The 12,540-nt window shown below is 52.0% G+C and overlaps 1 protein-coding gene across 5 annotated transcripts in view; it reads left to right on the forward strand.

The window, feature by feature from the left end:
* LOC139423538 (dual specificity tyrosine-phosphorylation-regulated kinase 1B-like) overlaps positions 1–12,540 on the forward strand; it is a 122,547-nt gene that overhangs the window by 99,355 nt on the left and 10,652 nt on the right. For all 5 annotated transcript variants that reach the window (XM_071175152.1, XM_071175149.1, XM_071175137.1 and 2 more), the window contains exon 2: positions 11,287–11,432. In XM_071175152.1, the coding sequence (XP_071031253.1) occupies positions 11,370–11,432 (63 nt within the window). In that variant the 5' untranslated portion in view covers positions 11,287–11,369. The remainder of the gene's footprint in view (positions 1–11,286; positions 11,433–12,540) is intronic.

Below are 12,540 nucleotides of genomic sequence, written 5' to 3' on the forward strand. Positions count from 1 at the left end.
TGGGAGCGAGAGAGAGAGAGCGAGACTGGGAGCGAGAGAGAGAGAGCGAGACTGGGAGCGAGAGAGAGAGAGCGAGACTGGGAGCGAGAGAGAGAGAGGGAGACTGGGAGCGAGAGAGAGAGAGAGCGAGACTGGGAGCGAGAGAGAGAGAGAGCGAGACTGGGAGCGAGAGAGAGAGAGCGAGACTGGGAGCGAGAGAGAAAGAGCGAGACTGGGAGCGAGAGAGAGAGAGAGAGAGAGCGAGACTGGGAGCGAGAGAGAGAGCGAGACTGGGAGCGAGAGAGAGAGAGCGAGACTGGGAGCGAGAGAGAGAGCGAGACTGGGAGCGAGAGAGAGAGCGAGACTGGGAGCGAGAGAGAGAGAGTGAGACTGGGAGCGAGAGAGAGAGAGAGAGACTGGGAGCGAGAGAGAGAGAGAGAGACTGGGAGCGAGAGAGAGAGAGAGAGACTGGGAGCGAGAGAGAGAGAGCGAGAGCGAGACTGGGAGCGAGAGACTGGGAGAGAGAGAGCGAGACTGGGAGCGAGAGAGAGAGAGAGCGAGACTGGGAGCGAGAGAGAGAGAGCGAGACTGGGAGCGAGAGAGAGACTGGGAGAGAGAGCGAGACTGGGAGCGAGAGAGAGAGAGAGAGAGACTGGGAGCGAGAGAGAGAGACTGGGAGCGAGAGAGAGAGAGAGACTGGGAGCGAGCGAGAGAGACTGGGAGCGAGAGAGAGAGAGAGAGACTGGGAGCGGGAGAGAGACTGGGAGCGAGAGAGAGAGAGACTGGGAGCGAGAGAGAGAGAGAGACTGGGAGCGAGAGAGAGAGAGACTGGGAGCGAGAGAGAGAGAGACTGGGAGCGAGAGAGAGAGAGACTGGGAGCGAGAGAGAGAGAGACTGGGAGCGAGAGAGAGAGACTGGGAGCGAGAGAGAGAGAGAGAGAGACTGGGAGCGAGCGAGAGAGACTGGGAGCGAGAGAGAGAGAGAGAGACTGGGAGCGGGAGAGAGACTGGGAGCGAGAGAGAGAGAGAGAGACTGGGAGCGGGAGAGAGACTGGGAGCGAGAGAGAGAGAGACTGGGAGCGAGAGAGAGAGAGACTGGGAGCGAGAGAGAGAGAGACTGGGAGCGAGAGAGAGAGAGACTGGGAGCGAGAGAGAGAGAGACTGGGAGCGAGAGAGAGAGAGAGAGAGACTGGGAGCGAGAGAGAGAGAGAGAGAGAGAGAGAGACTGGGAGCGAGAGAGAGAGAGAGAGAGACTGGGAGCGAGAGAGAGAGAGAGAGAGACTGGGAGCGAGAGAGAGAGAGAGAGAGACTGGGAGCGAGAGAGGGAGAGAGAGGCTGGAAGCGAGAGAGGCTGGAAGCGAGAGAGGGAGAGAGAGACTGGGAGCGAGAGAGAGAGAGAGAGAGACTGGGAGCGAGAGAGAGAGAGAGAGACTGGGAAAGAGAGAGAGAGACTGGGAGCGAGAGAGAGAGAGAGAGAGACTGGGAGCGAGAGAGAGAGAGAGACTGGGAGCGAGAGAGAGAGAGAGAGACTTGGAGCGAGAGAGAGAGAGAGAGACTGGGAGTGTGAGAGAGAGAGAGAGACTGGGAGCGAGAGAGAGAGAGAGAGAGTGGGAGCGAGAGAGTGAGAAAGAGGCTGGAAGCGAGAGAGGGAGAGAGAGGCTGGGAGCGAGAGAGAGAGAGACTGGGAGCGAGAGAGAGAGAGAGAGAGAGACTCGGAGCGAGAGAGCGAGAGAGACTGGGAGCGAGAGAGAGAGAGAGACTGGGAGCGAGAGAGAGACTGGGAGCGAGAGAGAGACTGGGAGCGAGAAAGAAAGAGACTGGGAGCGAGAAAGAGACTGTGAGCGACAGAGAGAGACTGGGAGTGAGAGAGAGAGACTGGGAGCGAGAGAGAGACTTGGAGCGAGAGAGAGACTGGGAGCGAGAAAGAGACTGGGAGCGAGAGAGAGACTGGGAGCGAGAGAGAGACTGGGAGCGAGAGAGAGAGAGCGAGACTGGGAGCGAGAGAGAGAGAGAGAGAGAGAGAGAGAGAGCGAGCGAGACTGGGAGCGCGAGAGAGAGAGAGAGCGAGACTGGGAGCGAGAGAGAGAGCGAGACTGGGAGCGAGAGAGAGAGAGAGAGCGAGACTGGGAGCGAGAGAGAGAGCGAGAGAGACTGGGAGCCAGCAAGAGAGACTGGGAGCAAGAGAGAGAGAGAGACTGGGAGCGAGCAAGTTAGACTGGGAGCAAGAGAGAGAGAGAGACTGGGAGCGAGCGAGAGAGACTGGGAGCGAGCGAGAGAGACTGGAAGCGAGAGAGAGACTGGGAGCGAGAGAGAGACTGGGAGCGAGAGAGAGAGACTGGGAGCGAGAGAGAGAGACTGGGAGCGAGAGAGAGAGACTGGGAGCGAGAGAGAGAGACTGGGAGCGAGAGAGAGAGAGAGGGAGAGAGAGAGACTGGGAGCGAGAGAGAGAGAGAGACTGGGAGCGAGAGAGAGAGAGAGACTGGGTGCAAGAGAGAGAGAGACTGGGAGAGAGAGAGAGACTGGGAGCGAGAGAGAGAGAGAGAGACTGGGAGCGAGAGAGAGAGACTGGGAGCGAGAGAGAGAGAGACTGGGAGCGAGAGAGAGAGAGACTGGGAGCGAGAGAGAGAGAGACTGGGAGCGAGAGAGGGAGAGAGAGACTGGGAGCGAGAGAGGGAGAGAGAGACTGGGAGCGAGAGAGGGAGAGAGAGACTGTGAGCGAGCGAGAGAGAGAGAGACTGTGAGCGAGCGAGAGAGAGAGAGAGAGACTGGCAGCGAGAGAGAGAGAGACTGGGAGCGAGAGAGAGAGAGAGAGACTGGGAGCGAGAGAGAGAGAGAGAGACTGGGTGCAAGAGAGAGAGAGACTGGGAGCGAGAGAGAGACTGGGAGCGAGAGAGAGAGAGAGAGACTGGGAGCGAGAGAGAGAGAGACTGGGAGACAGAGCCAGAGAGACTGGGAGACAGAGCCAGAGAGACTGGGAGACAGAGCCAGAGAGACTGGGAGACAGAGCGAGAGAGACTGGGAGACAGAGCGAGAGAGACTGGGAGACAGAGCGAGAGAGACTGGGAGACAGAGCGAGAGAGAGACTGGGAGACAGCGAGAGAGAGACTGGGAGACTGAGAGCGAGAGAGAGACTGGGAGATTGAGAGCGAGAGAGACTGAGAGCGAGAGAGACTGAGAGCGAGAGAGACTGAGAGAGCGAGAGAGACTGAGAGAGCGAGAGAGACTGAGAGAGCGAGAGAGACTGAGAGAGCGAGGGAGACTGAGAGAGCGAGGGAGACTGAGAGCGAGGGAGACTGAGAGCGAGAGAGACTGGGAGCGAGAGAGACTGGGAGCGAGAGAGACTGGGAGCGAGAGAGACTGGGAGACTGAGAGCGAGAGAGACTGGGAGACAGAGCGAGAGAGACTGGGAGACAGAGCCAGAGAGACTGGGAGACAGAGACAGAGAGACTGGGAGACAGAGCGAGAGAGACTGGGAGCGAGAGAGACCTGAGAGACTGAGAGGGTCAGAGACTGGGAAACTGAGAGGGAGAGAGACTGGGAGACTGAGAGTGAGAGAGACTGGGAGACTGAGAGGGAGAGAGACTGGGAGACTGAGAGGGAGAGAGACTGGGAGACTGAGAGGGAGAGAGACTGGGAGACTGAGATGGAGAGAGACTGGGAGACTGAGAGGGAGAGAGACTGGGAGACTGAGAGGGAGAGAGACTGAGAGGGAGAGAGACAGCGAGAGAGACTGAGAGGGAGAGAGACAGCGAGAGAGACTGAGAGGGAGAGAGACAGCGAGAGAGACTGAGAGGGAGAGAGACAGCGAGAGAGACAGAGGGAGAGATACAGCGAGAGAGACTGAGAGGGAGAGATACAGCGAGAGAGACTGAGAGGGAGAGAGACAGCAGGAGAGACTGAGAGGGAGAGAGACAGCGAGAGAGACTGAGAGGGAGAGAGACAGTGAGAGAGACTGAGAGGGAGAGAGACAGTGAGAGAGACTGGGAGGGAGAGCGAGAGAGACTGGGAGACAGAGCGAGAGAGACTGGGAGACTGAGAGAGCGAGAGAGACTGAGAGCAAGAGAGACTGAGAGAGCGAGAGAGACTGAGAGCGAGAGAGACTGAGAGAGACAGCGAGGGAGACTGGGAGACTGAGAGCGAGAGAGACTGAGAGCGAGAAAGACTGGGAACTGAGAGAGCGAGAGAGACTGAGAGAGCGAGAGAGACTGAGAGAGCGAGAGAGACTGAGAGAGCGAGAGAGACTGAGAGAGCGAGAGAGACTGGGAGAGCGAGAGAGACTGGGAGGGAGAGAGACTGGGAGACAGAGCGAGAGAGACTGGGAGACAGAGCGAGAGAGACTGGGAGACAGAGCGAGAGAGACTGGGAGACAGAGCGAGAGAGACTGGGAGACAGAGCGAGAGAGACTGGGAGACAGAGCGAGAGAGACTGGGAGACTGAGAGCGAGAGAGACTGGGAGACTGAGAGCGGGAGAGACTGAGAGCGAGAGAGACTGAGAGCGAGAGAGACTGGGAGACTGAGAGAGAGAGAGACTGGGAGAGCGAGAGAGACTGGGAGAGCGAGAGAGACTGGGAGAGCGAGAGAGACTGGGAGAGCGAGAGAGACCGGGAGAGCGAGAGACCGGGAGACTGAGAGAGCGAGAGAGACTGAGAGAGCGAGAGAGACTGAGAGAGCGAGAGAGACTGAGAGAGCGAGAGAGACTGAGAGAGCGAGAGAGATTGAGAGACTGAGAGAGCGAGACAGAGACAGAGAGCGAGAGAGACAGAGAGCGAGAGAGACAGGGAGACTGAGAGAGACAGGGAGACTGAGAGAGACTGGGAGACTGAGAGAGACTGGGAGAGCGAGAGAGACTGAGAGAGCGAGAGAGACTGGGAGACAGAGCGAGAGAGACTGGGAGACAGAGAGAGACTGGGAGACTGAGAGAGACTGGGAGACTGAGAGAGACTGGGAGAGTGAGAGAGCGAGAGAGTGAGAGAGCGAGAGAGACTGAGAGAGACGGGGGCGAGAGAGACTGGGAGACAGAGCAAGAGAGACTGGGAGACAGAGCGAGAGAGACTGGGAGACAGAGCGAGAGAGACTGGGAGACAGAGCCAGAGAGACTGGGATACAGAGCCAGGGAGACTGGGAGACAGAGCCAGGGAGACTGGGAGACAGAGCCAGGGAGACTGGGAGACAGACACTGAGAGAGCGAGAGAGACTGAGAGAGCGAGAGAGACTGAGAGAGCGAGAGAGACTGAGAGAGCGAGAGAGACTGGGAGACAGAGAGCGAGAGAGACTGGGAGCCAGAGCGAGAGAGACTGGGAGCCAGAGCGAGAGAGACTGGGAGCCAGAGCGAGAGAGACTGGGAGCCAGAGCGAGAGAGACTGGGAGCCAGAGCGAGAGAGACTGGGAGCCAGAGCGAGAGAGACTGGGAGCCAGAGCGAGAGAGACTGGGAGCCAGAGCGAGAGAGACTGGGAGCCAGAGCCAGAGAGACTGGGAGCCAGAGCCAGAGAGACTGGGAGACAGAGCGAGACAGACTGAGCGACAGAGCGAGAGAGACTGGGAGACAGAGCGAGAGAGACTGGGAGACAGAGCGAGAGAGACTGGGAGACAGAGCGAGAGAGACTGGGAGACAGAGCGAGAGAGACTGGGAGACAGAGCGAGAGAGACTGGGAGACAGAGAGATAGAGAGACTGGGAGACAGAGAGACTGGGAGACAGAGAGACTGGGAGACTGAGAGCGAGAGAGACTGAGAGAGCGAGAGAGACTGAGAGAGCGAGAGAGACTGAGAGAGCGAGAGAGACTGAGAGAGCGAGAGAGAGACAGAGAGCGAGAGGGACTGAGAGAGCGAGAGGGACTGAGAAAGCGAGAGAGACTGAGAGAGCGAGAGGGACTGAGAAAGCGAGAGAGACTGAGAGAGCGAGAGGGACTGAGAGAGCGAGAGGGACTGAGAGAGCGAGAGGGACTGAGAGAGATAGAGACTGAGAGAGTGAGAGAGCAGGAGAGACTGGGAGACAGAGCCAGAGAGACTGGGATACAGAGCCAGGGAGACTGGGAGACAGAGCCAGGGAGACTGGGAGACAGACACTGAGAGAGCGAGAGAGACTGAGAGAGCGAGAGAGACTGAGAGAGCGAGAGAGACTGGGAGACAGAGAGCGAGAGAGACTGGGAGCCAGATCGAGAGAGACTGGGAGCCAGATCGAGAGAGACTGGGAGCCAGAGCGAGAGAGACTGGGAGCCAGAGCGAGAGAGACTGGGAGCCAGAGCGAGAGAGACTGGGAGCCAGAGCGAGAGAGACTGGGAGCCAGAGCGAGAGAGACTGGGAGCCAGAGCGAGAGAGACTGGGAGCCAGAGCGAGAGAGACTGGGAGCCAGAGCGAGAGAGACTGGGAGCCAGAGCCAGAGAGACTGGGAGCCAGAGCCAGAGAGACTGGGAGCCAGAGCCAGAGAGACTGGGAGCCAGAGCCAGAGAGACTGGGAGACAGAGCCAGAGAGACTGAGCGACAGAGCGAGAGAGACTGGGAGACAGACTGGGAGACAGAGCGAGACAGACTGGGAGACAGAGCGAGAGAGACTGGGAGACAGAGCGAGAGAGACTGCGAAGAGAGACTGGGAGACAGAGCGAGAGAGACTGGGAGACAGAGCGAGAGAGACTGGGAGACAGAGCGAGAGAGACTGGGAGACAGAGCGAGAGAGACTGGGAGACAGAGCGAGAGAGACTGGGAGACAGAGCGAGAGAGACTGGGAGACAGAGCGAGAGAGACTGGGAGACAGAGAGATAGAGAGACTGGGAGACTGGGAGACAGAGAGACTGGGAGACAGAGAGACTGGGAGACAGAGAGACTGGGAGACTGAGAGCGAGAGAGACTGAGAGAGCGAGAGAGACTGAGAGACTGAGAGAGCGAGAGAGACTGAGAGAGCGAGAGAGACTGAGAGAGCGAGAGAGAGAGAGAGCGAGAGGGACTGAGAGAGCGAGAGGGACTGAGAGAGCGAGAGAGACTGAGAGAGCGAGAGGGACTGAGAGAGCGAGAGGGACTGAGAGAGCGAGAGGGACTGAGAGAGCGAGAGGGACTGAGAGAGATAGAGACTGAGAGAGTGAGAGAGCAGGAGAGACTGGGAGAGCAAGAGAGCGAGAGAGAATGGGAGAGAGAGGTAACATGCAGAGCGAAATAGAGGAGGAAGAGGGAGGGCGAGAGCGGCATTGTGGGAAGGTTTGCTGATACAGCACAAGCTACCAGGTTTATTTATAGAGACCTCGCTGCCCAGCCCTTGGATACTAGCAGCCAATGAGCAGCTAGAGAGGAAGGGGGTGTCACACTCAGGAAGTTCTCAATGTGTTCACTTCAGCATTTAAAGGCACAGTGTGACATTTCTCAGTGCTCGGCAGATAGCCCTCATAACTATCGTCATATCCCTCCCAACTGAGGCCAGGGCAGAACAAGGCCTCTCATAACAACAGCAGTTTCCGTGCGTTCTGAAATTTCTCTTCTGTTTTTTTGTAGACCGGTTTTCTACTGCTTTGCAATTCTGATTCCAGTGCATCTACAGTCATTACTGTAGCATAAAACCACAACATTGCAGGTGCAGCTGTTGACCATTTTGTATTGTTAACCTCTCACAATGCATGGCCAATGCTGATGGAGATTTATTAAACAGTCTTTGCTGTAGAACGTGGTCGTATTGATCTGAAAGGCTGATTAACTGTAACACTGTAAGCTCACAGGTCTGTGTGAGTGTGGTTACCTGCTCACAATAATGTGATTATTGTGGATAGTCAGATGAATATAATAGTTTGATTAAAACATTTACATGCTTTGCAAGAAGAAGAATTTCCCAAATAATCCTGTTTACATGGACACACCAGAGATCAGGCTTACTGGAAATAAATGTTCTACCACAGTGAGAATTTTTCATTCTGAATTCGGACAAAGTTTGTATGTGAAAACGACTTTAAAACACACTTCACTCGGGCTACAGAGGGAGGCTTGCCCTGCTGGTGCTAGCACATGTGCAGATCAAAGACACCTCTGGAATGTCGGTGTTCACATGTCCTAATAATGAAAAGGATTGCTCAGTAAATGATCTGCCTACTGACATAATCATATTGAATTATTAGTGTACATATAAACATGCTGTGTGTGTTTCAGGGTTTATTAGTCGTATGTACAGGATACACATGGCATACACTGTTCAACTAATTGTTTACTTGCAGGTTCCTTCTTGACAATTCAACAACAATAAGAAATATTATAAATATTTGTGTCTGTGTGTTTCTTTCTTTCTCTCTGTATCTGTGCCGAGACAGAAAGCAGTTTGAGATGAGTCACGTATGTAATGTTTCCTCCTTCCCTCTCAGCCCGCTCCTGATGCCGGTGTTGGGACTCATCCTATAATAGGAGGGAATGCGTGCAGTCACCCCTCAGGATTGATGGCGCTTAGACGTGCTGTTTTGCACTTTGTTTAAACTACGGCCATTGACCGGCGGGCTATTTCAAGTTGTAATGTGTCGTTGATAAATTTCACCCCCGTTACTCGTCACTTTAAAAGTCAGTGATAAAAGCATTGGCAGTGAAATATCTCATCAATTTCATTAACCCCTTTTCATATGATTTTTTTCTGCACTTTACTGGAGACGTGCAATGAATGTGTTGGTTTTGCAGGACTCTAACACAGTGGTTGAGATTTTCATCAGCAACTTAGGACATTGCACTGTAAGATGTGTTGAAAGGGTTTGCACTAAAAGTAACCAAACCGTTGAACAGGACATGCTGTTGGTGCTGTTGAGTAGTGTAAGGTCATTGGAGCATTTTTAATTGACCAGACAGTTGAGAGATTTACCGGACCCACATGTATTGGGTGCGTAACCTGATCAGGGAGTCCACCCACAGTCCTCAGAATGACAGAAATCACATTTTACATGATGGCCATTCATATTAACAGAACATGCAAGTCGAGTATGCAACGATGTGCGTCCTTCTTACTGGATTCTGACGTGCACTTTGAAGATGTTAGAATAACTGCACGTTTACTTTTCCAACAAGAACAAGAAGAGTAATGAACAGCAACATCACTAGCCTGTCAATCTACTATCCCCATGGTGGAAAAGTTTATCGGTCAGCTTGTCGAGAAAGAAATGGCCCATTCCAAACAGACTCTGGGTCAGTTGTGGAACAATATATCCCAAATTCATACAACCAGTAGACCTAGGCTACATGAAAATGAGTCTGATGCAACCAATCAGAACGTTTAGCTTAAAATGTTGCTAAAATATTATTTCACATTATAAGCGCAGCAAAGCACACATGGTAGTAGGCTACGCGCGAATGTTGGTTCCATAATGCAATTCGCAGGAAAGACCGTTAGCAAAAGCGTAAAGCACATACGAGTGGTTTCATGTGACAGAGATGGAAAAATCTGTTCGAAATTTAAGAAAGAGGGAAATCTAATATGCAACAACTAGCACTGGTTGCAAATGTGACTAGTATTGTGCCTTTGGCTACTGGACAGTGTAAGAAAAGTTGATTTAAAATAATTCCCTGGAATATGGTCTAATTTTGGCTAGGCTACTTTGAGGTAAGACATGCCTCATAGGTAGTAAAACGTTGATGTTTCCAACCATTAAGTATATGTTTTCAGATTTTCCGCTCTGTATTTTTATGCTGTACGTGTGGTAAATATGATACATAACGAATTTACTGTATATGCGCTAAATTGAATTCCACAGAATTATGCAAATGAACCTAATAGACCGATAAGCATGACCAGTCAAGTGTATTTCCATCAATGAATGGGCTAACAAGCATTATTTTGCAATGTTTTGGCCGGCACCAATTTTATTCACCAGCTTTTCTTTCTTTTTTTTATTGGCTAAAAAGCAGTCTATTACAGGCTAACGGAAACCCTGGTCTGAACTTCAATTTGATTCAAACTTTAACTTTAAGAGGTTAAGAGTTAATAGGTTAACTCAAACATGCCCAGTTTTTTCATTGGAAATGACTCCTTCCACTCATTGTGACCTTTACTTACTTTAGTTCTTATAACCGCTAGTTAGAATACTGCAGGGATGTCTTGGACAGTTTTGGGGCTCCCCTTACCACAACCAGGATGGACATCTTGTTGTAAACCTTCCACCATCCACAACTAGGTCAAAGCGTGGTCTGACTCCTATCTTGAATGCCAGTGGAATGAGTTTCCAGGCTGGTTTGCTGAGCCACTGGTGGAGGTTTTTTGTTTTTGTACAAGCGACCAGCCCACCTCTAGCTAAGTGAGTGAGGCCAAGGTTTACCCAGGAGCCAGCGGTCCAAACTGCTGTGGTCTTGGCTTTGGTGGAAATCAGGCTTGAGCGTGCGGCACTGTCAATACCACCCTCGACTGCTCTTACCAAGCCTGCTGTGTTCCAGCCATGATTTTAGCTCGACTGCAGTCAAACTGCAGGAAAAGCAAAGTCTCAAGACTGCAGAGAATCTCAGTCAAGTTGAACCTGGGATTCTGACAGAAAAAACAGTCTGGTGGAACTTAATGACGAAGCAAAGCAGCACACTAAACAGTGACTCGTCATTTTTTTGTAGGATGATGCAACAGTCTTGTCACACAGTGGTTTGTCACACAGTGGTTTGTCACACAGTGGTTTGTCCCATTGACGCTCTAACCCACGTTGTCCATCTTTGCTAGCTACCTTGACAGAATCAGAAGATTTTAATGCTCACAACATTCAGCAACAAAAATGGTTGGGTTAAGTTCCATCTTCTATATCTTGTAAGAAGCCACCTCTCCTTTCTCTTTTCATATAAAAGCAGGAGTTGGAGCGAAAGAGTTCTGCTTGGAAATACCCTCCTGGTTTTGAGGTGTGACAATGTGGACTACTGACCTCCACAAAGGTCTCATATCTTTCTCTATGTCACACACACACACACGCACGCACACGCACACACCGGGTTTGTCAGGTTGACCTGCGCTAATGCTTTTTCTACTGAAACAGGACACCCTCTTGCATAGAGATATTTCACTCCACCATTATTTGTGTGGTCTTTCTGGCAGGGAGCTAAATGGCCCTGTGGAGTGGTACCCTACTAAGTAGCCATCCCACCCTCTTGCTCTACATCCATGATAGGGTGTATGTGTGTGACTTCAAAGAACAGCCAAGAAGGGTGTGTGAGAGAGCACATGTGTACTTTTCCTCTGCAGTGCAGTGCTCGTGCCCACACCCACGGCAGTGCCAGTGTGTGTATGATGAGTTAGGAAGCTTAATGTCGATGTATTTTTTTCTAAAATCATCTCCCCCTCTCTCATCCTTTCTCCCCCTTCCCTCCATCTCAACGTCTATCCTGTGAAGGTGGAAGCAGCTCAGGATGCAAGCCCCCCTCCTCTACCCTCTGCCAGCCTGCCGCCTTGGGCTTCTCCCCCGCTGAGCCAACCATGTCGAGCCAGCACAGCCACCCCTCCTTCAGCAACATCCACTCCATGGCTGAACAGCAGCAGGTACCCAGCGGCTAACGCCCTCACAGGACACTCCTCTAATGCTCTGTTTAGAATAATACTCTGTTTAGGAACTGACCTTATACTGACGCTATATACACACACACACACACACACCCTGATGCTATACACACCCCACACACCCTGATGCTATGCACACACAACCTGACGCTATACACACACACACACACAACCTGGCGCTATACACACACACCCTTATACTGACGCTATACACACCCATCATGTGAACGTAGGTATTAGCATCACATACTGAATGGACATAATGATAGGCTGACCAACCTGTTGGATTGCACTATACATCCACAACCTCAAACACGTCAGTACCAGTCAAAATTTTGGCACACGCCTACTCATTCAAGGGTTTTTCTTTATTTTTACACATCTGCAGTCCTTCTTGGTCAAATAACCCTTACGCAACCAGGAGGTGAGTTTTGGGTCATTGTCCTGTTGAAAAACAAATGATAGTTCCACTAAGCCCAAACCAGATGGGATGGCGTATCGCTGAAGAATGCTGTGGTAGACATGCTGGTTAAGTGTGCCTTGAATTCTAAATAAATCACCAACAGTGTCACCAGCAAAGCACCATCACGCCACCTCCTCCATGCTTCACTGGCGGAACCACACATGCAGAGGTCATCCGTTCATCTACTTTGAGTCTCACAAAGACACGGCAGTTGGCACCAAAAATCTAAAATTTGGACTCATCAGACCAAAAGACAGATTTCCACTGGTCTAATGTCCATTGCTCGTGTTTCTTGGCCCAAGCAAAGTTCTTCTTATTGGTGTCCTTTAATAGTGGTTTCTTTGCAGCAATTCAACCATGAAGGCCTGATTCACGCAGTCTCCTCTGAACAGTTGATGTTGAGATGTGTCTGTTACTTGAACTCTGTGTAGCATTTATTTGGGCTGCAATCTAAGGTGCAGTTAACTCTGATGAACTTATCCTCTGCAGCAGGGGTAACTCTGGGGCTTCCTTTCCTGTGGTGGTCCTCATGGTCCATCATAGCGTTTGATGGTCTTTGCGACTGCACTTGAAGAAACTTTCAAAGTTCTTTAAATGTTCCACATTAACTGACCTTCATGTCTTAAA

This window comes from Oncorhynchus clarkii, chromosome 2, assembly GCF_045791955.1.
Source record: "Oncorhynchus clarkii lewisi isolate Uvic-CL-2024 chromosome 2, UVic_Ocla_1.0, whole genome shotgun sequence".
Taxonomy (NCBI): domain Eukaryota; kingdom Metazoa; phylum Chordata; class Actinopteri; order Salmoniformes; family Salmonidae; genus Oncorhynchus; species Oncorhynchus clarkii.